At 43.2% G+C, this 27,638-nt stretch overlaps 1 protein-coding gene across 4 annotated transcripts in view; it reads right to left on the reverse strand.

Moving 5' to 3' along the window:
- The window catches only part of LOC144791749 (disintegrin and metalloproteinase domain-containing protein 28-like), a 3,662,699-nt gene that overhangs the window by 1,510,024 nt on the left and 2,125,037 nt on the right, over nt 1–27,638 (reverse strand). For all 4 annotated transcript variants that reach the window (XM_078666520.1, XM_078666519.1, XM_078666518.1 and 1 more), the window contains one exon: nt 18,103–18,298. In XM_078666520.1, the coding sequence (XP_078522646.1) occupies nt 18,103–18,298 (196 nt within the window). The remainder of the gene's footprint in view (nt 1–18,102; nt 18,299–27,638) is intronic.

The following is a 27,638-nucleotide window of genomic DNA, read 5'->3' on the forward strand; positions in this document are numbered from 1 at the left end:
CACTTGATCTAACAGGGCCTGATTTATTGTTGCTTATTCACATGTGGTCAGTTGAAGCTCAACCAGCATGTGTTTAACACCTTTTACATTGTCCACTCATTTTTGATGGTCAATATGTAGTAGGGTAAAGTCTGCTGTTACTTTGTCAATTCTGCCTTGAAGCAATGTGTGAGTCTGCTTCAGGGTGGTTTCTACCTATTCCACAGCTTGGAGTACAGTGTCAATGTTGGCGTCAAAGGAATCAGCAGAGACCATTTGCCCTGCAATAGGTGGTCTTCAGCCTGCTGCTCCATGATTGATGGTAGTTGTGATGTCACCTGTTGAGTTCCCGAGCATAGACGGCCCATAGGTGTGTGTTGTTTGTTACGTGTCAGAGGGTCACATCAAGGTGGCTCACTCCTGAGGGTGTCCCTCTATTAGTATGCTGAGAGGCTCCCGTGGATATATATGTGTTGATCTCCTGGATCTGAGTCCAGAGCCATTACGGTTTCCCCCAACACCAGCAACCAAGCCATGGAATGATGATGGCGTTATCTCAGGATTAGGTCCGCTTGCATGCGCCTTAGGTTGTGATGAGCACTGCAACACGAGCAGCCTGTGAAGTTTCGAAAGAGTTCAAACAGTCGAGGTCGCCGGGGGAGCTGTGCACCTAAGGTCCATCTTGCATGCACCAGCAATGTCCCAGCATGGTGCAGCACAAGCAGCCCTGTTCCCTTGATGGCCACCAGCCTCTCTGATTACCAATAGTGCAATGATGTAGGCAGCCAGGTGGTGTGTTACTATCCCTGCCGCTTAGCACCATGTACTCTGCCAAACAAAGGAAGGATCTTACATCATCCTTGGACTTGGAGTGGAAGCACCAATAGGAGTGGAAGCGTCAAGAATTGCTTGTACCAATGAAGGCTTCGGTTTTAAACCAGACTCATCAATAATTTTTCCTGAACATGTAACGCTTTTTTCAGCAAACTTACATTTCTTAAATTCAATAGTAAGCCCTTTGCTCTCAAGAATGGAAAATGCTTTCATTCATTTCGCATCATGTTCTTCTTTACCTTAACCAAATACTAATACGTCGTCTTGAAAGAACAACAAATTCTTCTCTTTACCACACCAATTGTACATTATTCTTTGGACTATGGCCGCAGCTGAAGCAAGTCCAAAGGGAATGTGTTTGTTTTGAAAACAACCATTTGGAGTGATGAATGGCGTGTAACATCTTAAATCAGGTGTTAAGGAGACTTGATGATATGCTGAAGACAGATCGATGGTGGAGAACCACTGAGCTCCCTTCGACATAGTAACCATCTCATTAATTTTTGGAAGAGGGAATTTGTTATTTGTTATTATTTAGGTAGCACAAATCCACACATAACCTGATTTTTCCGTTACTGCGTCTAGCAATAACGACCGGAGAAATCCAATCTGAAACGTCAACAGGCTCAATTATATCCCAAACTTGCTAGCTTCTCTAACTCTTTTGTCAACTCTTCACGTACAGCAATGGGTACATTCCTAACTTCATGAATTTTAGGACAGGCATCATCTTTTAAGCGGTTCTTGTGTTCAAAATCAATTAAATTCCCATGAGTTTTACTGAATGATCTTTGGACATTTCTTTTTAACCTCATCTGCAAGATATGTACCATCATCAAGAATTAGGACTTGTTCTTTGCTATTTGGGTCTACAATTATGTGCAACTCCTTTTGGTCCCGCCAACCTAAAATTGAAGGACCTTTTTTTGCTATGTATAATTTCCCGTGTGAATGTCTATGATTGAAATTGAAAGTAAACTAACGGTAACCTAAAATATAAATTATTTCATCACCAAACCCTTCAGGGCTAATATCAGATTCTAGCAAATGATGACCTACCGTGTCCACAAATGTGCTATTTCAAATATCTTTATTAATGTTTGTATATGGGGACCTGGAGTCAGCATACATATTTAACCCAACACCCCTAATAATCATCCAACATTCAGGTTTACTTTTGCAGTAGGGTTCAGTTATGTTAAGGATAAGTTTTTCTTTGACATCCGTCACAAAATTGGACATGTCATTATCTTCCTCTAACTCTTCAGTATTGATGTGATCTTCATTGAAATATTTCACTCGCTTCTTTCTCTTACAAACCTTGATATAGTGACCCTTAATACCATAATTTCCACATTTCACATTCATAGCAGGGAAAATGTTACTGTGAGCTAGATGTTCCTTACTATCGCATCTATAACACTTTTAACCTTCTTGCTTGTTTTTGAACTTACCCCATAGAGCAGGTGACAGAGATATAGGCGACAGCGAAAGCGTGTGTCAGGAAAAATAATAACATAGGTGAGAGGCCGCTGCTGACTACCGGGGTGAGAGCTGAGCCGAAGGGTGAGGGACTACACCCACCAGGCTCCCCCGCATCGTCCATGTTGCTTCCTGCCTGACGCTGCTGAATCCTGCGCCTGGAGGCGCATACATTTAAAGCTATAATCCCGCTTTTTGTGCTGCTGCTGACTACCGGGTGAGAGCTGAGCCGAAGCGTGAGGGGCTACACCCCCCAGGCTTCCTTGCATCGTCCACGTTGCTTCCTGCCACACGCTGCTGGTTCCTGCTCCTGGAGGTGTATACATTAAAAGCTATTATCCAGTTTTTTGTGCCGCTGCTGACCACCGGGTTAAGAGCTGAGCCGAAGGTTGAGGGACTACACCCCCCAGGCTTCCCTGCATCATCCAGGTTGCTTCCTGCCTCACGCTGCTGGTTCCTGCTCCCAGAGGCACATAAATTGAAAGCTGTTATCCCACTGTGCGGGCCCATCCACGCCCGTCAGAGCCCAGAGGAGGCTGGGCTGGCCCTGCTCCCTTACATCTGCAACATAATTACTGTGTCGTCATTTTCCTCCCAGTTTACCCTTCTCTACATTTATTTCCTCTAAGTTACATACATGGCTGAAAAAAAGCGCCAAAAGGATAAAAACGTGGGTGGGTTGGAGCTACATTGGGCTCTTTCTTAGTAAAAGTGGCCAGCGTCCTCTTGCATGAGATAGAGCTGACCGATAGACGCTTATCCATGGACCTGACACCATCCATTCTGGGGTTGCCTATAGGATCTCTTAATGAACCCCCTCTGGAGGAGCTTCCACCGCCCCCTAAACTACATCAGTTTTGGAACAAATCCATACCAGATCCTCCCCCCAAATCTCAATAAGGAAATCATACCAACGAGGGTAATTATCTTTTACCCCTGAGTGTTTCTTTAAGGGACCCCTCGACAAATCCACCAGCTAAACGCACTAGAGCAAGAGGTGCTGTTACCAAAGTTAAAACCAAACACCCCAAAACCACTTGTGCACCTGAAGCTAAAGGTCCTCAGCCATGGGTGTCTCCAACTAACCTCAGGACACAGGTTTCTTCGAAACCTCCTAACATTGCAGGGACCAAATTAGACCCAGATTACTTTCTCTGGTCAGAAGTGACTCTAAGATTAAATAACACAATGCTCCATGCTTCTGGATGACACCTCTAGTGTTGCAGCACAGCTCCCAAATGCAAATGCAAACTTTAATTTGCCAGTGAGCAACCAGAACTGCCAAGGGAACATAGTGCGCTACCCAAATTCAGCCAATATGGAAAAAAGTGGGGTCAACAACCCAGCAGAACCTTTCCATAGCTGTAACTCTGAGAGATGCACTTTTTTCGACACAACTAGAAAATGCAGCTAACATTGAGTTAGTGTACCATTAATTCCATGTACTATACATGCCCACAAGAATGTCTCTGTAGCTGTAACTCCTTCGCCAAGTATCCAGGAGCATAGTTCTTTATCCCACATGATTGATCAAGAGGGAGTTAAGGGAGCCAATACTTCTATGATATCCTGTAATGTGGCAGGCATCGCCTCTAAAATAGGGAATGCAAGCTGGCTAAATGAGTGACAATCTATGGAGATAATAGCCTTCCAGGAGCCTTGGTCTAAATACCCAGTTTTCTTTACGGGGTGTCGTAACTTTCACTCCCCGTCAATTTTAACATCTTCCGGATGGGCGAAGGGGGGCCTCCTAACATTAGTTTCAAATACTATACCTTTTAAAGTTAAGCAGGTTGGCCCCATACATAGTCATTTCCAGATTTTCCAGTTTGATAGTACAAAACAAGACTCTTGTTTAATTATCAACTACTATAATAATGATTTTGGGTGGAATGTGAAAGATGTGCCCACCGCCTTAGAGACAGAGATTGAGAAACTTATCACTGCTAAAAGCAGGGCTAGTATTAAGCTCATATGGGTGGGGGATTTTAACATTCATCTTTGTAAATTTAATGGGACAAGGGTATGTGGAGTAATAGATAACTATGGTAATCCCCTCCCACACTTTATACATAGTGAGTACGGGGAAAACCAAAATGAACTTCTTTATAAAAGGAACTTGGGTATATTAAACCATGCAAAAGAGGGCCAGAAGGGGATTACTTTTAGCAGGGGCCTCCAAGAGTCTACCATTGATTTTATCCTTGCCTCAACACATCTACAGGGTGAAGTGGCCCACACAGGAACTCGTCTTTCTTGTTATAGTGACCATGCCATCTTATGCATCCACCTAAGTATTTTATCCAAAGCTAAAGATCACAGGAAGACAGTAGAGGGCATGGCCCTATCCAGGAAAAACGATTATCAGCTGAAATGGTCACAAGTTAATGAGTTAAACTTAGTCCCTGAAATATTAAGCCAAGTTAAGGTAGAAATATTATCATGTATAGGAGAGAATTCATCCCCTACCTTCTTGGTTGGTCAGTTCTGTGCCCTCTTAGCGAAAATAAAGAATGCTCTTACACGTTTTAAGTCTCTAGCTGGCCCATGCATCAAGCAAAATTGTCCTCGCTAAATTTGGGATTCGGTAAAATAGGCCGTTAGCGAGCACCAAACAACATATCCCAATGCATCAACCCCAATAGCAAAAAAATATATTAATCGCAAAAAAAAAAACGGGAAATTACCGAATCGTAAATTAAATAATTCGAAACAGCGAAAACAACAATTGTGCCTGCCAATAGCGATTAGCAAACAAAGAATCGCAAATGAATGCATCAAAAATTGCTAAAATTGAAAATCATCAAAATCGCTATTTAGCATGAGCAGAATAAGGGGAATCTCAACCAGGAAGTAAAGTTGATGAAACACAAAAAAGAAAAACACTTTTTTCACAAGTGTAATGAATCAGAAGCCCTTCAAAAATGGCCTTGGAGACCCCGTAAGTTTTTCAAAACGGCAGCCCTCTACGTACTTTCAAGGAGGATGAGAATAAATGCAGCAGCACAGCACAAGAGGAGGATCCAGGAGAGAGTATTCAGAGTGCGCATTACATTGCTGGGCCAAAATGAGGATGAAGTATATGACAAGTGCCGTCTGAATCATGCCATGATAATGCGCCTAATTGCTGACCTGGAACAAATACTGCAGCACCAGACCCATAGGACCAATGCCATTCCTGCGCATGTCCAGGTACTATGCAGCCTGCACCTGCTGGCGTGTAGAAGTTTCCAGGGGGCCATAGCAGTAGCGGGTGGCATCTCACAACGTGCACTTTCACGCTCCTTCCGTAAATTCATTGATGCCATGCTGACAATGATACATACCAACATCACCTTCCCAAGAACCCCACAGCAGTTGAACCAGACCAAACAGGACTTCTACCAGGTGGCCCAATTCCCCCATGTCATAGGATGCACTGACTGCACGTATGTCCCCATCTGTCCCCCCTCAGCCAACGAGTACATCTTCCGTAACAGGAAGTCCTATCCTCGATCAACGTGCAGGTTGTGTGCAATGCCAAGCATATAATTACGGACATAGTGGCACAATTTTCAGGGAGCACACACGACTCATATATATTCCGACACAGTGGCATCCACAGGCGTCTGCTCTACGGTGAATTCGGAGAGGGACACCTACTTGGTACATGCATATGCCTATTCATTACATCATTATAACATATGTATTTGCATTACTGCTGCTAAGCCTTTGCTTCCCCCCATGTAAGTGACAGCGCATAGGCCTTGCAGGAATATATACTCACCCCCTACCTCAACCCAGCAACACCACAGGAGCAAGTCTTCAATGCGGCACATATTAGCACCAGAAATGTGGTTGAGAGAACATTTGGGATCCTGAAAAGTCGCTTCAGGATCTTACATAAGACTGGTGTGCATTGCAATATAACCCCGAGACCTGCTGCAGGATTGCAGCAGTATGTGCCATGCTGCACAACATTGCAACCAGAAGGGGGATACCAATTGTGATGGACGGAAATGACAACGGTCGGGATGACCAACCACCAGCACAACACTGACAGTCACATGTGTCAAACACCCCCCGAAGGTCAGAGGAGGCGGACATACATCACACAACATCCCTTCATTGCCAGGTAAGAATGAGCCAGCACGAAATATTGTTGAGTGCAAATGTTTTATTCACATGAGCACATGTCAAAGTATATATTCATATCTAGGATACATTTTGGTGATTGAATACTTTGTGAAATGAAATATAACCGTTAACAGCACAGGAGTGCAATCACAATATTTAAGTGGCCCATGGTTACACCACCATGGACAAATAGGCGGAACTGCATGTCTAGTGCCTCTTGCCACGTACCCCCAACCTCCTGACGCATAGCTCCTCTACATCACCACGATGTGTGCATGTGGCTGTTGAGCTGCGCAAACTGCGCCTCCTGCTACTGGTCTCCGGCACGGACATGCTACTCATGCTCGATACCGCCTCACTGCCCTCCTCCCCATCCAAGTTGCTGGCACTCAATGTCCCAGACTGTAGATGTTCCACAGCTGTGGTCACTTGGCCTTAGGCCTTCGGAACATCCCCGCAGTAATGTCCTAGGTCTATCTGCAGTGACACGAAGTGGCATGACAAGACAGCAGTGCTGTTGCAGAGCTTGGTGATGGCCCTAGTATACGCAGAAGAATGAAGCAAGCTCTGCCGATGCCTCCTGGGCTCACTGTGTTGTCCTGCTAGGACAGCACGGGTGTGCTCCTGTAGGGTCTTGTTCATTTCTTTATTCCCCTCTTCTACAACTGAGGTTAGGTGACGCACACAGTCTGTCATAGTGCTCATGTGTTTTTGCAAGTTTTGAGATCTGCAGGTTCATTGTGCCTATATGTCTCCCCTGCAGGCGCTGAACACATAGGATCTGGGACTCTACCCCACCATAAATATTTGGAGCCTGTTCGGATTCCGCCACAATGCTGCCCATGGACCTGCGCCGCTGTCTGACTCGGCCACGTGCTGGTGTTGGAGATGCGGAGTAGCACGTGTCTGGTTGGGAACTCTTGTGGGTGCTGGATTCAGCTCTGTTTCCATTACCTGCAGTGCAGGGACATGTGCCCTGCATTTTGTTGTTGTTGTTGGTGGTGTTGGTGGTGTGGATTGACGGTCCAGCGGAGTCTCTCCATCAGTCTCTGCCGGTGTCTCCAAAATGATGTGGCGCTCGCTGTCATCTGAGTCCACCGGAGATGCATCTGTGTGGAAAACAGTGCATTGGTATTTTATCTTGTTACTCTATCTGTTTATCATTTAGCCTACTTTTCACATAATAAATAACATATTTAGATACACTGTTGGACCTGTACTGCTAGTCTCATTTCTTGCGCATTGGTGATTATCCAAGCACACTTGGCTAACATGACTAAAACTCCCCGGATGCAATTCATATGTGAGGGTATATGTGTAATGAACTTCTTCCTGCACATTGTGATTAGCCTGGGGTGATGTGCATGGGTATACAATACACTGACTCAATAGTCCCCTCAACGAGGTCCTCCAGGGCTGTGCTGGGGGGTACTCTGGATGGCTCCCCTCCTGTGCCAGCTTCTTCCTTCACCATTTCAGCAATGCGCTCCATTGCACATTCCCTGAGGTCGTACCACCTCTTCTTCAGGTCGTCAACGCTGCGGTGCGTGACTTCCACAGCATTTACCTTCTCCTTGATGCACAGCCATATTTTGCGCTTCTCAGCTTCTGGCACCTTCAGGGACAACTTTCCAAAATGTTTGTCATGGTTGCTGCTCACCCCCTCTATCAGGTGTTCCAGTTCCCTGTCAGAGAACTTTCTCTTCCTCTTCCTGGGCGTGGCAGTTATCTTTGCAGCATTGTTGTCCATCTTGGCTAAGTGTAGTGTAGCTGGGTTGTGAGGGTGAAGTCTCTCAGGTCAGCTCCTGTATTCTGCCTCCTCCTCTGAGCTCCTCAGGGCACTGAATGAAGCATGGGCTGGATGACTTCCTGGTTTATTTATTTATTTATTTATTTTGAACTTTTATAAAGCGCATGCGAAGGCCCAAAGGCATCTCGGCGCTAAGTATCTGCAGTGTTTCAGCCCGAGAGAGGGATCCCGAGATCACAGATTAAAAAGCCAGGTCTTGAGTTGTTTATGAAAAGACCAGAGTGTGGGGCTTGTTCTAATCAAGTGCGGCAGAGTGTTCCAGAGCTTTGGTGCTGATATTAGAAATCGTCTGTCACCCCATAAAACAGTTTTGGTACGAGGTACCAAAAGTTCTTGTGAGCTGGAGGAGCGTAGGGTTCTGGGGGGACAGTGGAGAATAAGATTTCCAGTGAAAAAAGCTGGTCCTATGTTGAGCAGAGCCTTGTACACTATGCAAAGGGTTTTGAATTTGATTCTATTTCTAATAGGGAGCCAATGAAGATTCCTAATAGTTTCTGACACAGAATGGTGTTTGGGGATTTTTCCTAGTAACCTTGCGGCGGCATTTTGAATAATCTGCATTTTATTTAGAACACTTTCTTGAGCATTTAGAAAGAGTGCATTGCAGTAATCTGATGTGGACAGTACCAAGGCGCTAACCAGGGTTTTAGCAGCTGTCTCTGGAAGGAATGGCAGAATTTTTTTTATCAATCGTAATTTATGAAAGGCAGAGGAAGTGATCTGATTGGCATGAGGGAGAAAGGTAAGACGATCGTCGAACATGACTCCCAAGTTCCTCACCTTACTGACTGGTTCCGGCGGGGTGCCCAGTGATAGAGGCCACCAAAGGGAGGACCATTCGGGGGTCAAATGTCCAAAAATGACTACTTCAGATTTGTCGGAGTTTAATTTCAGACAATGGTTGTGATGTCATAAGCCTGCTTCTGGAGCGACCCATTTTTTGCGAATTCGCAATTACCGATTTCGCTATTACCGAGATCGCTAGTACCGAATTCGGTAATAGCTAGTTTTTATTTTAGGGAAGTGCTATCCTGTATTCGGTTTATTTTAGCGATTTTTACTGGATCGCTAAAAACTACCGAATCTGTACATGCATCCCGAAAAACAAATCCTTATTCGCGATTCCTTATTTATCACTAATAAGGACTCGCTTTACCGATTTTTGATGCATGTGCTCCTAGATGCCCCTACTAATAGGGGGTGGTTTGACGAAGCCTGTTCTGCAACAAAAAAGCCCTTGTAAACGCACTAAACGTTTACCCCAGAGATCCCATTAAGATCTCCATGTTACGTAAAGAATACACATTAGCCAGGAGGGATAGAGAGAAGGATCTCAGGGCGCAGGCTTGGGAGGAGCTGTAGCAGGCTGCTATCTCAGGCAGCAGTTGTGATTTCTGGCGAATAGTGACTGCCCCTCACTTTAAAGACCTTAGTGATCCAACATTGGATGTACATGTGGATGAAGAGGCATGGGTTAGTTATTTTGGAAAAATGGTTGGCTTAGTAAGCACCTTAGATCCCTCGAACTCAAGTTCAGAACTAGTAATTCAGATTGGGTTAACTTTTTCAATAGGGGAAGTTACAAAGGCATTGGAGGCCTGTGTTCCCGGTAAAGCGCCGGGGCCGGATGGTGTTCCAATTGACCTTTTCCAGGACAATTACGACATGTGGGTCCCACTGCTAACAAACATCTTTAATAAAATCCAGTTAGTGGGTCCCCCTTTGTCCTGGAACCGGAGTATAATAGTCCCTATCTATAAAAATGCGGAGAGGGGATCTCCAGCAAACTATCGCCCCATTTCCCTTCTTGATACTACTACCAAACTAATGGGACGGGTCCTTCTAGCAAGACTAGAAGATTGGGCTGAAACACATAATATCTTCATGAAAGCACAATATGGATTTCGTAGGGGAATGGGGACGATCGACCAGTGTCTAAACCTATCCTTATCTTTAGGGAAATATACTAAGGAAAAAGGTGGGAAGAAGGTGGGAAGATCTATATGGCCTTTATGGATTTGACCGCAGCCTTTGATTGTGTTTCACATCAGAGGCTGTGGTCTATGATAAAGGAGATGGGTATAGATCTGTCGATAATTGGGTTTATCCATCAGCTGAATGCCAATGCCACCGCCTGCGTCCGGTATGGTAGGAAGGGGGAGTGTACACGTCCTTTTAAAATCAAATAAGGTGTGTTCTCACCCCATTTCTTTTTTCCATTTATACAAACAGGAAAGAGTTCGCCCTGACCACCTTGACTGCAGACGTGCCCAAATTTAATCGCACCCTTCCTATCCTGGCGTACGCTGACGATGCGGTACTGATGGCCAGAACAGGGATAGCCCTTCAACATCTAATTTTGGCCTATTCCACCATTATGACCTCCCTTGACCTAAAAGTAAACAAATTTAAATCCTTCATAATTGTTGCAGGCGCACCAGGATGCTTGTTTCCGGTCCAGGGAAGACATGGCTTGGCAATTCGGGCTGGACTGTTCCCTTGAGGCACTGGGTTAGACTGATTTGCATATGGCCATGTCTGAACTGGGGTGGTGGAGTGAGCTAAAGAATGATGATGGATTAAACCAAGATCAGTTGACTGGGGGTGAGTGCTTGCAATGTTCAACACTCCGTCCATCATCCCCTTTGGTTTTGCTTTGTACCATAAATTTAAACAGTGTTGGGTGGCTATTTACTTCTTAAAGGCCCTTTTAGACCATTTGTATGTTTCTCTGTAGCCTCATTTGTATGGGCCTGCCTTAGAAAGAGGAAAATGGTGGCAGTGCAGTCCATCAGCATTTGACTAACATAAATTGCTCCCATACATTTATTATAGTTCTAAACCTTGCCCTTAGAGATTTTATCATTTTTTACCCTATTTTAACTGATTTTACATGGTCTTTTTCGAATTGTTCACTATGATCATGGCAAATTTGTTTAATCGTTTTTTAAAGTTTGTATATACAGCTAAATATTTGTGATGAAATGTGTATGATGTTTTATGGTTTTATGGTCTGTTTTTATAAAAGATCGAATAATGCTGTGTGAACTGAACAGAACTGAACTTACCCATTTCTTTGTTGGGTGGAAAATGGCTTTTCGTACTATAACTCTTAAAAACCCTGTTCACAGAGCATGACTCTTTATCTCTAACTTGTAAGGCTACTGCACTTTTTTGAGATAACTCAGCTTTTCTTTAACCAAAAGTTAAGACAGTATCTAAAGGAGAATCACCATTTATCAATATTCTTTCTTGGATAGCAGGTTTTCTACAGTGCATAACCACTTGGTCTCTAATGCAAGCATTGAGTAATAAACAAACATACAATCAGCACCTAACTTTTCGAAGTCTGCTACATATTCATCAATAGTTTCCCCTGGCATACAGCCAGGTTCTGAAACTGGGATGGTGCAATGAGCTAAAAAACGGTGTTGGATCTAGCCCTGATCTCTTGACTGGGTGAGAGTATTCTGCTTGATTCAGAGACTCTGTCCATCACCACCCCTTGTTGTAAATATTTTTGTCCACCCTAAGCGTGGAAGGGTATGCTCAGATGTGAGTCCCTTGCTCATTGCACCATCAGGATTCAAGCAAGCCGGGCCGAAGACGGCTGAAATGCCAGAAACCGGTCCCCGGAAGCTTGTTTCCTTCCCAGTGTAAGAATTGGCTTTTGTAGTCTGGTCTGCCCTGTTCCCATGATGCACTGGGCCAGGGACAGACTAATTTGCATACAGCCAGGTTCTGAAACTGGGATGGTGCAATGAGCTAAAAAACGGTGTTGGATCTAGCCCTGATCTCTTGACTGGGTGAGAGTATTCTGCTTGATTCAGAGACTCTGTCCATCACCACCCCTTGTTGTAAATATTTTTGTCCACCCTAAGCGTGAAAGGGTATGCTCAGATGTGAGTCCCTTGCTCATTGCACCATCAGGATTCAAGCAAGCCGGGCCGAAGACGGCTGAAATGCCAGAAACCGGTCCCCGGAAGCTTGTTTCCTTCCCAGTGTAAGAATTGGCTTTTGTAGTCTGGTCTGCCCTGTTCCCATGATGCACTGGGCCAGGGACAGACTAATTTGCATACAGCCAGGTTCTGAAACTGGGATGGTGCAATGAGCTAAAAAACGGTGTTGGATCTAGCCCTGATCTCTTGACTGGGTGAGAGTATTCTGCTTGATTCAGAGACTCTGTCCATCACCACCCCTTGTTGTAAATATTTTTGTCCACCCTAAGCGTGGAAGGGTATGCTCAGATGTGAGTCCCTTGCTCATTGCACCATCAGGATTCAAGCAAGCCGGGCCGAAGACGGCTGAAATGCCAGAAACCGGTCCCCGGAAGCTTGTTTCCTTCCCAGTGTAAGAATTGGCTTTTGTAGTCTGGTCTGCCCGGTTCCCATGATGACTGGGCCAGGGACAGACTAATTTGCATACAGCCAGGTTCTGAAACTGGGATGGTGCAATGAGCTAAAAAACGGTGTTGGATCTAGCCCTGATCTCTTGACATGGTGAGAGTATTCTGCTTGATTAGGAGACTCTGTCCATCACCACCCCTTGTTGTAAATACATAATTAAATGTAGTTTTCATAGAAAGGTTACTGATAATGTGGTAAAGGAAATGCTTTTGCGGCTAAGGACACGGCCCGAACAAAAATGAAAAGAATGTTTGCAGCATGTCCAGCTATGTGGGATCCCGAAGTTGTTATGTTTGAAAATACACTTAAGAGTGTAAAGAAGATACAAAGTCAAGATAGAAGAATTAGCGGAATGGCAGGAGAGTATAGCACAGTTGAGCGAGGAATGACGCTGGATTGATAAATCAGGGAAACAGAGACAGTCACTTCCTTTTTACTTCACTGTTGGAAAGACTACGATGCATAAACTACACTGCACACTCAGCCCACACTTATGCAACAGCAGAAAGGGCCGGCTGCCTCCTGGCCTGATATGCCAGGATCCGCCTGAGTGCCCTATCTTTTCTCTCCACACTTCAGCGGGGCACCTCGTAAATATTCAACATGAAATACACAAGGAACTGATGAAGCACTACACCTTACTATATGATTTGGTCACTAGCACCAGTTTGGATTGTCTTGAAGACTTCTATTCCACGATCCGCCTACTCGCCTTCACAACTGAACAGCGCACAAAACTGGAGAAGCCCATTAAGGTCTTCGAAATCCGGGAAGCTATCGGATCTCTACATGCTGGCAAGTCCCCAGGACCGGATGGTTTGCAAGCTGATTATTACAAAGCCTATGCCTATGCTAATGTACTGGCCCCCCAACTACATGCCCTCTATGAAGCACCCCATCCGCCTATTCCCTTCTGAGATCCTTGAGTGAGGCCAGGCTCATTTTCTTGCCCAAGTCAGTCAGAGAATCCCCCCACCCTGGGTTCCTACCGGCCACTGGCGCTATTCAATACAGATTAGAAGATCTTGGCCAGAGTCAAGTCAAATAGGCTTTATTTCGATACAAGTATATCTTAAAAAGTATTTTACAAAACATTAAAACCACAATAATTGTACCATGATATACATTATGACTTACTTAAAAACAGCAATATATGTCCAAATAAAACAATCATTAAATGGATAAAAGAAGCCTTTTGAATCGGATGGACCATGACCATCCCATAAATTTGGACACAGCACATGAAAACATGGTCCGAGTGTCTGACATCAAAATACGTAGCGCCACTATATGAAGCCGAGTGCCAATTTCTCTACATATTGGTTTTAGCCAACAGCGCCTCGGAACTTCGTAAGCCGGGCATTCAAATAGCAAGTGAGCAACAGACTCAACCCGTGTCATACAAATTGTGCAAAATGGTGAGGTCTGATGGGGAGGTTTCCAGCGCGTGGTCAATTCACCTACTGGTAAAGACCCCACTCTAAATTTGAAGTACAGGGCCCGATCTGCAGGGTTCGTAATGGTGTCTAGGTAAGGTTCATAAGCAGCCACATCCTTAATCCTAAAAAATTCAGCGGTGATTCTACAATGCATCGACACAGAGCAGTTTTTGTTAGTGATCCATTCCAATACAGTTTCTTAAGGACAGCTTTTGGGGGAGCGTATCTAGAATCCCAAGCATCTCCCAAACCCAACTCCCCAAGCAAAAATTTCACACTTTTCAACCATTGGATTTTGGACCAACCGTGCATTGACATAACCTCCTTCAAACCTTCTGCATAAGACGCCAATTCAGGCACTCGCCATAGTAGCAATGGGCGGATTTGTGCTTGGTCTTTGATCGAGCGGCATCCCGTTTCTAATAGTAGGGGTAAGGACGGGGTGCTCTGGGGAAGAGCCATCAGATCCTTCAAGAACCTATTCTCGGATCTGGCTAGCACCTCGATATTACATGTACCCCACAACTCAGCCCCATAGAGGCCAGAGTGTTAACAGACCACCTAACACCCTTAGTCTCGTCCCTGGTCCGCATCGATCAGAATAGGTTTGTGCTGGCCTGTAGCACGTTGCTCAATGTCCAACCCTTCTTCTAGGTTTCTAAATTCTTTGCGCATAGATGGCCTCAGTCAGGGTGCCCGGTTCATGACTTCAAGAAGACCTTTGATACACATGAAGGGGGGGTTCCTGTTTGATGCACTTCCATGCTGTGGTATCAGGTGCGCTTACTCCGCCTGATCAGACTACTGTACATTTTGGACTCTATCCCAATAAGCAGGACACCCGTCAGGGCTTCCCTCTATCCCCCTTGCTGTTTTCCTTTGCCATTGAGCTGCTTGCCATGGCTATCTGAATGAGCGGTGCTGAATGAGGCATCCCACTGGGAGACAGAAGTCATACAATTTCATTATATGCTGACAACCTGCTTCTATACATTTGATATATGTGGATGGCACCTAACACATTGGTCTGGACCCTCGATGATTTTGCTGCTATTTCCCGTGTAAAGGTCAACTTTACGAAGTCCTGCTAGAATCCTTTTACCCCATTGCATCCCCAAACTTTTTTTGTCCTTAATGATGTTCCAGTGAAGTGGAAGCTCATCCCTTTCCAGTACCTGGGAATTAGGGTGTACCATCAACCAACAGACAAGCTTGAGGGTAATAATCACTATTAGAACCCAGGTGCTGTTGTGCAGCACACTGCTACTGTCTGTTATGGGTCGGATAGCCCTGCTCAAGATGGTTGTCCTACCATGGTTACTTAATTGTTTTACTAGCCTGCCATTATATATTCATACCGTCTATTTTGCTCTTTTGACTGCACCCTGAGAGAATTCATTTGGAGGGGGTCCTATTGTGGGGTAGCACTCTCTGAGTTGTGCTTTCCCACTGATCAAGGCAGGCTTGCTGTTCCGAATATGGAACAGTATCACCTTGCCTCACAGCTTCACTGGGTGGCCAAATGGGCGGTCTTCAAGACACAGCTGCTTTATCACCGGCCTAGTCTCTTTTGTCGATCCTTTGACTTTTTTCTCCTGTAGGCATGGGAAGTCGCCAAACTCATTGCTTCTGGAAGTTGCACATAAATGTTTTCATTGCAGTCTATACCTCACATGTTCTACCGTCCCATATACACCTGCACTACCCCTGCTGGGTATGCCTACAGGTGGTGAGGTCACTCCCCAAGTGAAACTTTCCGCTTGGCTAGAGACAGGCCTACACACGCTGGGGGATCTTTACCATGATTGTGTCTTAGTACCCTATGACACACTTGTAGAAGAAGACAAATTGCTGCCCGTTCAGTTCCTTTTACAAAACTCTTTGATGATAACGTAGAGAACCACATGGGGAGACATGTTGCGGGAAGTTCCAACAGATTTTATTGTCCAATACCTGCATGTCATGGGAACTGGAAGATATCTCACGAAGTGGTTCACAGTCTGTCTACACAATCACATGTCACAGTCTCCGGTGCCCCTAAGGCATCACGGGTACACTAACCTGAATTAAACATGCACTGATCAAAAATGGGCTGCCATTTTGGAAAGTCCAACCCTCATTCCCCAGAGTGCCCGCTTCTGCCTCATCCAGTATTGCATAATTAAAAGAGCCTATCTAACCACAGTGAAAATAAATAGATATTGCAGCCTAGCTGACGCCCACCGTACAAGATGATGCATTGATTTGGGCTACTGATGCCAAGCGCCTAATTTCCAGGTGATGGAAGTCGCCCAAACACCCCTTATTATAGCCTGGAGGTGATTGCTATTGGTATGGACACAAGCTAAAAGCAATGTACTGAACAATGAAGACACCCCGGGACTGCACAAAATCCCAATTGCTGCCAACTGGGACGCAAAGCTACATTACTTTTATAATAACCAACATCCAGACTCTGACCACTCAACCACCATTGGCGAGGTAGAAGAGTCAGACACAGTGTTCTCCATGGGGTAATGGTTCAGTTCACACTTATTGGCTCTGTTTGTGACAGCATTTTCTAATCACAAGTGTACAACCTCTTGAAAATTAGTGTCCTTCAGTGAAAGGCTGGCTGGCCTTTTATTTTCGATTTTCTCATTTTACACTTCCCCTTTAATTTCTTTGATTCTCATCTTTTTATTTTAATAATACGTAAGATGATACTACAGCTCTCAAGGCAGTGCTAACCGGTCACTTGCTTGCACCTCATTTAATTTAAAGTGCGCCACATCCCACATGGCCACTTACTCCAAACCATGAAACCATGATGGAATACTGCTGTTTATAGTGTATTGTATTTTTTGCAATTGGAAGATGGCACGCATGCTGGTTGTAAATTTTGCAGCCATCCCAGAACTTTAAAACAATGACAGACTATTTACAACACTTCTGTAAGAAGGACATCAGGTACTATGTTTCTTTTTGTTTTTGCAAGCATATGACTGTAGAGTTTAGCAAGGAGCAGGCTTTCTTTTTTCTACTTGTGTTCTTTGAATTTTTGTGCATATGCTGTTGATTTATTTTTATTTTTTATTATGCTTGTGCATGAATATGCAAGCAAGAAAGAGTGAGTGAATGGATGAATGGTTGGATGCACAGGTGCAAAAATGAGTGACAGAGTACATGTTTGATGACCTATTGAGTGCCTAAACCCTTAGTGGCACAAGAGGCACTTCATTAATAAACCAGACTAATTGGCATTGTCAATTATTATTCTATATACTCAGAGACATCTTAAGGATTTCGGGGGCCCTGGGACAAACATATTTTTGGAACAGCTTTGAAATTATGACCCGATTTCAGCTTTTTCATGCCATCTTTGTCCACGTCACTGACTGTGCACTGGCACACTCTTCCATATTCTAAATATGTTTAGATCTAATATTCTGGGATAGGGATGTGTGTTGTCAATAACACAGCAGTGGGTCACAAAAATTACTGCAAATAATCTTTGTGACAAATTCCTATTTCTCATATATTAGGTCCTGCTTTTACCTAAAAAAATGTTTTTATGGATGTTGCATGAAACAAAAACACAACATTTCTCTGTAAAATGACTGTAATAGACTCTCAGACATCACCCACATTAATAATAAGTTAAAGGAAAACAATATTTAAAACAATCTGCTTAGGATTTATTCAAGGTCCTCAGGACAAGAGTCTCTGCAGAACACATCTGGCTCTATCAGGGCCCCCCTGAAAGGCTAGTCCCAGGGCCAAATCCCACTTGGCCCATGCCTTAAAATGTCTCTGGATATGCTTATCTTACTATTACCAATAACAGAAATCCTAGCAATCCCTCTGTAGGTACAATTGTGACTGCATTCAAATCACATTGATGCAGTGGAATACACATACTCTAAAGCCGGAGCAGTTTCTAAAAGTGATTCTTGGGCAATTCACTGATGCTGCTATAGGGTTATGCGCAGGTAAGTGACAGAGTTTTTTTCCATTTGACTAACATGTTAATGAGTTAGTGTGATTTGGTTCTTACCTAGTCCCCATATGCCTTCACACTGGGAATTGAGAGTAGGACACTTTCCCATATGGCAATATCCTTGTCCTTTCATACAAGGGAAACCACTGGCTCGGAAACGGTCACTAGTGCAGGCAGCCGATTTTCCATCACAGAAGTCAGCCAGGTCACATTCATCTTTACTTGGACGGCACACTGCACCCACATCTTTAAACTGCGTGAGAAAATCAAAGGAAAACAACTATTACATATATTTCCATCAAAAGTACAAGTTTTCCAAAAATGTCTTGTTTGTTACTTTCCTATTTATGAAATGTTGGCATAGTGGTGTGCATCAAAAAGCAAGGATCTCAAGGGTGCTGATTTTGATGTGTGTGTTTACATGGAGTAAAATCCATTTTTGGAGGCTGAAGTATTTCCTCCAGAATCAATATTTCCATTCTATTTTGTTCCTTAGAAAAGTGTCTTTAACCTGCCCATTTCTCCAAAAATATTGGTTGAAAATTTCCTCCACCGACAGTTTATCTCCAAAAATCTGGAGATCCTTCCATGGTTACCACTGTTGCTGGTTTTTACTTCAAATGAGTTGTTATGCAGCTAATTTTGATCCCACTTACTTACAGTTTTCTAGTGTTATTTTTAGAGGTATTTTCCTTCAGGGAGAAGCTGGAGTTAGCAACTTAATGTTACTTCACTAACAAGGATTGTTTTAATTTCATCTCTTGTTATATCATTGTCATTTGTGTTTTTCACCATATTATGCACGTTTATCAAAATGGCAGCAATAGGAGCAGCTTTGTGGAACAACGTGTTATATCTTGTGCAGAGACAAGTGCCTGTGCAGTCTCCTGTAGGCCCTCAGCAGGATGTGGCACATCATGATGCTCTACAAACTACAAGAAGGTACAAGCAGCACATTTACAGATGTATAGTTGATCTTTTTGCAATGTAAGATTAACAAATTTTAAAGAATTACAGGCGTGATTCTCAAACAATATTATTGGGCTGACTCTAGTGTGGTTAATTTAGTCTGTTAGAAAGAATGGGTAAAGAATGGGTGGAAAACACATTCTGGCAGAAAATGCTGATTTCTGCCACGGACAAAAGAGTGCATTACACCAGATGTACACCTTGATAGAAAAGCAAGAGCTAGGAGCAAAAAAACAGAATGTTTTGAAACCCTGTGATTGAACCCTGCAACAGCACAAATCCTATGATTAGTGTCATTTACATACGGCACAGTAATTAGCCCCATACTTTTTGGACACAACAATACATGCCATAAAGCAACATAGTCAAAACATATGCCCGATATATACATTAATGAAAAACAGATGTCCAGGTTTCAACTAACTACGTCCACGTACATTGCAGACCAGTAAGCAGTGCAATATTTGTAAAGGCTTTAACACAACCTTTGTTGTTTGACAACACATAAATGTCTAGATAAGAGGTTTGCTTCAGACCTCAGACACTATTTACAATAGTGAAATGAGTAACAACAAAAATACAATTTGAAAGTGGTATTATTTGACAATGGATTTTTTTAAATAAATGTGCATCAAATGTAAAGCTTGTGCAAATTTAAACTGACACACCTATCAATGTGACCATAAAATTTCCCTATAAATTCACATATGTTCGTATGTGAAACAGAGGCCTGATTTCTCTGAACCTGCATCCAGCCCTCATGCATTACTGTTTACATCAAAATCATTGCCATGTTGTGGAGATCATGCTGGTATTAAAAATCTCATCTACAACGGTGAGAATGTATGTGAGGAATTAAGTTCTGAAGCTATATAACAATGAGCAACATTTAAAAGTGCAGTGATAAAAAGTCACTTCCTTCAAATGCCATATTTGTATAAAAAATAATTAATTGTGGCCAGTCCATCAATGGACAGTGGTCCTATAAATTAGGGAATTACAATGTAACTTCTTTGAATTAAAGGTATAATCCTCTGAACAAAAAAATGTTTCTGTTATTTTCCTGAACCGGGCTTTTGCAGCAGCAGCTACATTTAGAATAATTTATTGGCAGCAAGGTTCAAAGGCCACATTGTCTGTCAGCTTACAAAAATGTAAACCCCTGTGACAGCCTTTGCCTTATCTCAATAAATTTGACTCTGACACATTTCCGACAATTTGTAATGATTGCTAGGCAAGCACTACTATAATATCAAGAGAACACCAACTCTCTACCGAGGACCTAATTGGAACCTTTAAAATAGGTTCATAAATAACATTACACTTTGGATGCTAAACTGTCAAAAGAGAAATGGAGATAATTAATTGTTCTTCTCTTTGAACCAAATCAGCACCCAAATGAGTTGCTTTGGAGCTTATTTTAATCCCGCTTACCTACAGTTTTCTAGTGTTGTTTTTTGGAGGTATTTTCAGGGAGAAACTGGAGTTAGCAAATTCATTCACTAATATGGATTGTGGTAATTTCATTTGGAGAAAATAGTTATAACTCATATGTCATTTGTGTATTTTATCCTAGATTACGAGTTTATGAACATGGCAGCAATAGGAGCAGCTTTGTGGAAGAAACGTTTTACGTCTTGTGCAGAGACGAGTGCTTCTTCAATCTGCTGTTGGCACTTGGCAGGATGTGGCATACCATGGTGCACTACAAACTGGAAGAAGGTACAAGCAGCATATCTACAGATGTCGAATTGATCTTTTTATAATGTCAGATTAGCACATTTTAAAGATTTGCAGATTTGATTCTTACATAATATTATTCATACTTGACCTTATTAAGTGTTATTTAGAACCCAATAGTAATATCAGAACTGCTGTCGCACCACTGATTCAATTGTTGTGAGTGTTGCACTCCTGTGCAACTGGTTCTTTTCAAATAATTGCTGCCATGCCTTCTTGACTCTCTTAATCTACCTTCAGGAAAATATTGCAGCAAGTACTTAGTGCTCTGTTGAAACATATGCTCTGTTTCTTTTTTTTTTTTTTTTTGTCCTCATATATGCCACCAGAATATATGTGCTCTAGGTGGGCCCCACTGTTGCCTCTTACACTGTTGTTTTACTTCGAGTCCGCCCTGGAAACAGTGTCATAGCAGACAGGGATACCCAGAGGTAGGCTGCTTTCCTTATCCTACTCCTCCAGGCCTATTTTAGGCGCCCTAGGCCTGAAAGAGGACGGGACCGACACAACCTCTGGCATAATCACAGGACCGCTCACCTATTTATCCAGACCATCAATTTAGACCAAACATTCTCAGTATTGGCACTAGTGCCAGCCAAATCCATTTTACATACTTCCATTATATATTTCAAGCATGCTGCAAATCTCGGAGGAGACACCGACTTCCACTCCATACAAATTTGTCTCCTTGCAATAGCTATTATGTAAAAAATAAACTGGGTATCCAAACTATTAATATTGTAGTCTTTCAGCAGACCAAAAAAGATAAGTTGGCGAGAGCAAATAGGGGTTATTGAAAGTACTTCGCCCACAAAATCCAAAACCGCTTTCCAATATTCTTGAATAAGTGGGCATTCTAAAAAAATATGGATATCATCAGCAGCATTATAGTTACAGCGAGGACAGTAATAATTATTTCGTGTAATCTTATGCAGCTTGGCCGGTGTCCAGTAAGCTCTATAAGCCGTAAACAAGTGGTTGCGTCTTAAATTGGCTGGTTTAATTAACCTCTGAGAAAGAGAAAAGGAATCTAGCCAACCTTTGCTAACCACCTCAGGGGGCTCAGATATACAGTTTCCCCATAACTTTATTATCTCGGAATGCAATTTACTCTCCTCTTCCTTAATCATCAAATTGTACCAAAATGAAAGCTCTTTAACCCATTTCCCCACTCTACCAATTGCATCAAGAATTTCTGTATCATTCTCCCTTTGCATATTCTGACTGGACCACCAGGCGGATAGTTGGTAATATTTAAACCTTGTCACCTGTCCATCTGTGAGTTGTACTAAGGTATTCCAACTTACAAGGCCCAAATCTGCCCAGAGATCCCCCCATTTTTTTTAACCCAGCTGTTTTCAAGGGTTGTGACAATTGGTCCTGGAGACATTGAGGAGTGCCAGGGGAGTCCCATATCGGGGAGTGTGTATGGTAATAGGGAATAGCGAATATTTTCCTAATGAGCCCCCAATTTTTTAGTGAGGTCTGTAAGATTTTTAGTCGAATTTTTTTTAAAAAATTCTGGTCTCCAAACTTAAATAAAAAATAATCGTGGCCGTAAGGTAAATCAATTAATAGAGCTTGAAATAGGCGCCCCTGTGATGATGCATCTAGCTCATTTGCAAGAAGCCTGAAATTTTTGAAGTGAAATGCATGACAGTAAGACAAAAGATCAGGGAGGGCGAGCCCTCCTATTTTTAGACCCCTCCTCAATTTCTTCCATGCAATTCTTGTTGACTTACAGGCCCATATAAAAGATCCAATTTTACCCTGTAAAGTATTAATGTCTTTCAGTGAAAATGATAAGGGTATGCTGTTAAATAAAAAAGTCAATTTTGGGAGGATTGTCATCTTGATGAGGTTAACCCGGCCGTATATATTTAGTGGCAAATTCCCCCATCTTATTAATGTTTTATTAATATCCTTAACCACCTTTTGCCAGCTAAGTGATGTGATATCTTTTATTGATTGGGTTAAATGAATTCCCAAGTACCTCATGCTTTGTTTTGCGCCCAGTATGTGTGTGTTGTTATTCCATCCCATAATCTCCGTTTTCTCCTTATTTATCTGGTACCCAGACAGTCTCCCAAATTCTTCCGATAACAGAAATAGCCTTGGAATAGCCGCCGAATGATCCGAGGTATATAGGAGAAGATCATCTGCGTACAAGGCCACCTTCAGTGGCATATTTCCAAGCTGAAATGGTTGAATAACATTATCCTCTCTAATCCCACAAACAAAAGGCTCCATATAAACGTCAAACAAAAGGGGAGACAGAGGGCAACCCTGCCTGGTACCTCGAGATATGTCGAACCACTCAGATAAAATTCCATTGACTAAGACCCTTGCCCTCGGATTATGATATAAAGATTTAACTGCCTCTATAAACGTTTGAGGGAACCCAAAAGCCGCCATCGTCGCCCATAGGTACTTCCAATTTACCTGATCAAAGGCCTTGGCCGCATCTATGGCAACCAGGGCCAGGGGGAGATTTTTAACGTTAGCGTAGTCTATGGCCCCTATTGCTTGAAATGTTAGTTCGTTCAACTGTCTCCCTGGAATAAAGCCTCTCTGGTCCGGGTGAATTATAGATTTTATGACCTTCGATAGTCTAGTAGCTAGAATACCGGAATAGATCTTCATATCCGTATTCAACAATGAGATAGGTCTATAGGACTCAATTCTTTTTAAGTCTTTATTTGGTTTTGGTATGAGCGTTATTATGGCTTCTCCCCAAGAAAAAGGCGTGGAATAACCATGAATCAGTAAAAGGTTGAAGAGTTCACGTAATGGCGCATTTAGTTGCTCTTTGTTGTCCGAGTATATCTCCACTGGCAGCCCATCTGACCCTGCAGCTTTCCCTTTTTTCATTTTCTTTAATTGACCTAAGATTTCCCCTTCTGTTATCTCGCTTTCTAGATATAGTTTATCGGTGTCAGACATTTGCGGCAGGTGTTTTGTTGCCAACCAAGATTCTAAGTCTTCCCCCTTAGGATCTTTGTCTTCTGTGTAAAGACTCCTCATAAATGAGGTTACTGGGAGCACATGTCCAGATGAGATTCCCGGCTATGCTCAGGATCATGTGGAAAAATAAGACATACAGTTTTACACAGCCAGAGGAGGTCGACAACCTCTTAGATAGAATGAAGAGCGAGCAGGAGCCATAGAACTGGACAGATACGATGTTTATTTCAAGGAAGAAAAAATAATAAAATGAAAAAAAAAAAGGGAATGGTGGAGGGGAATTTGAGAAAATAAATTGTTGAACATGCAGACTGTATGATAAAATGGGGGGACATGATGATTTATTAGTGACTTATTTTGTCTCGCTAAAATACAGTAAACTGGGTATGGGTACTCCTTGGTTGCTCCGAAAGGCGAAGTCATCGCCAGGTATGTAGGGGGGGTTCCTCAGGGGGGAGGGGTTCAATGGGAGGGGGGGAGGAAGGAAAAAGGGAAAAAAAAGTCCTCATATATAAGTAAGTGTTTAATGCACAAAGGGATGGGTGGGTATAAGCATTCACTAGACTTATGATTAATTCTTACAAGCTTAAAGTCCTGTCATGGAATATTAATGGTATAGGTGAAAAAACAAAACAGAGTAGAATTTGTGAATTTTTAAGAAATTCAGATGCTCAAATTATAATGCTACAGGAAACACATTTGGAAGCAGCAATATGTGATTCTCTCTTTAAGAAGTTTAGGTGGGTTCAAGATATAATAAGTTCCAGGCAATCGGGCACCACAAGGGGAGTTTCCATCATAATCCAAGCAAATAGAGGGATTAGCCTGAGAAGTTTTCAGACAGATCAATCGGGAAGATGGCTAACCGCAGAAGTATATATTTTAACCTACCCATATACAATTGCAGTCTACTATGGCCCAAATGAGGACAACCCAGCTCCGCTGTCTAAACTCGAACTTGCATTATTCACGACAACTGGTCCTTTAATTCTAGGTGGTGATTTCAACCTGGTTTTTGATCAAAAATTAGACAGAACCTCCAGGGCTAAATACCAGGCCCCCACAAAGTCACTCGCCACTTTAGATGCTATTATGAAAGATTTTACTCTGGTAGACGTCTGGAGGAAAAAGTATAGTTCTCAACCTGGTTTTACTTTTTATAGTAAAAAATATAAGAACTACTCTAGAATAGATCATTTTTTAGTTGATCAACACCTTCTCATTGATATCAATTACCTTTCCTTTACGCCTACAGGATTATCAGATCATGCTGTTTTGGAACTGGCAATTGAACTAAATATAACCCCATTAAAACCAAGGTGGACATTGGAGAGATCACTTTTACTAGACAATCAGATAAAAGTAGAGGTTAGAGATAAAACACTAGAATTTTTTATAACAAACTTGGGATCCTCCTCCCCCCAGGTAGTATGGGAAACATACAATGCCTACCTGAGAGGTGTTTTGAGCTCTTTAATGCATCATAAGAGAAAGAGCATAAAAATAAAAAGAAGGGAAGACCTGGCAGCAATAACAAGAAAAGATCTTGAACTACAAAATGCCGTTTTAAAGAACTCCAGCAGAGTCCATTTGTTAGAGAAAGAACTTTTTGACCTACAGCTCCAGTTAAAAGTGTCTGATGAGAGAATTCTTAAAGAAAAATGGGAGTCTAGTCGATTAAAAAACTTTGAGTATGGAGAAAAGTGCGGAGCTCTCCTCGCCTGGAAAGCTAGAGAAGAGAGAACTAGAAATAATATTAAAGCCTTACTACATAGACAGACAGGAGATCGGATCGAAACAGATTTAGAGATAAGAGAAGAAGCAAGGTCATTTATGAGGAGTCTTTACACAGAAGACAAAGATCCTAAGGGGGAAGACTTAGAATCTTGGTTGGCAACAAAACACCTGCCGCAAATGTCTGACACCGATAAACTATATCTAGAAAGCGAGATAACATACGCTCTGTTTCATCATTGTTGGACTAGGTCCTTTTTGCAGGGTCTTCCCTGAACTTTTTGCCTTCCTCCTGTATTTTGTCTGACCTGTTTTTGATGGTTTTATGACTCTGAGCACTTTACCACTGCAGATCAGTGGTAAAGTGCATTTGCTCTCCCTATGGTAAAATAATGTATGGATTAGTGGTTCCAGGATTGTCTGATTTGGTTTACTGGTCAGACCATAGTACAGTGCACTGAGTGTGGCCAGGGCTTGTAAACCAAATGGTGCTAGTGGGCTTGCAGCACTGGTTGTGCCACCCACAGAAGCAACCTGTAAAAGTGTGTCTCAGGTCTGTAATTACAGAGCCTGTGTGCAGTCTGGAACTGCCATGTTGACTGGGCACGTGCACCCACTTGCCAGTCCCTAAACCTTCCCTTTTCTTCATATCAGACACCCCTATGGTAGGCCCAAGGGCAGGGTGCATTGTAAGTATAAGATAGGAAAAGCCCTGATGTGTGTGGCATGTCTTCATAGTGAATTACAGCCATTTTCGTGTTTCACTATTGTAAGGATACCTATTCCCCATAGGCCAGAAAGGGCAGTTAGATTATTACATTTTATAATCCTAACTGACTCAGGAAACAAGGTAGAAATTCAAGTTTAGTATGCCTGAACTCAGAATGATAAAATGCATCTTTTAGTGAAGTTGGTTTTAACATTCTGTTTTTGGAAATACCACTTTTAGAAAGTATGTATTTTCTTGTCTAACTATCCAAGCCTGCCTCTGCTAGGTTGTGTATTTCTTGTCTGGAGTTTGAGTGACAGGGGCTGGGGGATTCCGGAAGAGAGGGTGAGTCATCCCAGTGGTGAATTGAGAGATCTGCATCTAGATGGGAGGGAGGGGTTGCATCTGGGACCTGAATAGGGCTGTGCCTTCCCTCCATAATTCTGGCTCTATCTACTGTGGTGCGGCTGATGTCTCTTCCCTGCACTGTGAAAGGAAAGAAGGAGTCATGTAAATAGAGTGCTCTAGGACTGACCAGAACTGGTTTGGACTAGGCAAAGGCCTCTCTGCCTTCAGAGAACAAAGAGAAACTGTGTATAAAAGAGAGGACCCAACCCCCAGAGAATTAGATCACTTTTGGACAACAAGAAGAAACCTTTGCTGAGGAGTGGAACCAGAGAGACTATGGGGAGACTATCCCTAAGCTGAAGTGCTGCTTGAGGGATTGGCCTGCAATGGTTGCCTGACTGCCAAAGAAAGGAGAGATGAACTTTGTGTACTTTCATCAACCTGTAAGGATCTCCAAGGGCTTGAGAAAAGAGCTTGCCTCCTGCTGAAGTCTCAGGGACAACAGACTTCACACACCAGCTCCCCAAGAGTCCTCTTGCAGTGCCTCCAGTTCTGCAGGACGTTTTGAGGAACTGCGCATCGCAGGGAGCTGGAAGAGCGACTCATAAGCAAGAAATGTGACGTCGAACTGTCACTGCAGCTTCACAACACAAGAGCGCCTGGCATCGCCGGAGAAGAGGGTCGACGTCACAGCAGATGCCACCGCATCACCGGCAAGAGTGTCGCAGGACCCGTCGCGGCCACCAAGAACCGCTGAGTCATCGCAGAGCCCCCGAAGCGCCTCACATCGCCGTAGAAGAGGATCAACGTTTTCAGCAGTCGTCGCCGCATGACGGGGAAGCATGTCGCAGGGCCTGTCGTGGCTCACATCACTGTCGAAGCACCATGCATCACCGGAGAAGAGGATCGACGTTGCAGCAGACCCGGGCACATCACGAGAAGCGTGTCGCAGGGCCTGTCGCGGCTCACATCATTGTCAACGCACTGCGCATCGCCGGAGAAGAGGATTGATGTTGCAGCAGATGCCGCTGCTTCACCGGGAAGCATGTCGCAGGGTGTGTCGCGGTCCGCATCAAGAAGAAGACGACATCTCTATTTCTTTGCACCAAAACTTCATCTCATCACGGCG

Source organism: Lissotriton helveticus, chromosome 11, assembly GCF_964261635.1.
Source record: "Lissotriton helveticus chromosome 11, aLisHel1.1, whole genome shotgun sequence".
NCBI classification, from domain to species: Eukaryota; Metazoa; Chordata; class Amphibia; order Caudata; family Salamandridae; genus Lissotriton; species Lissotriton helveticus.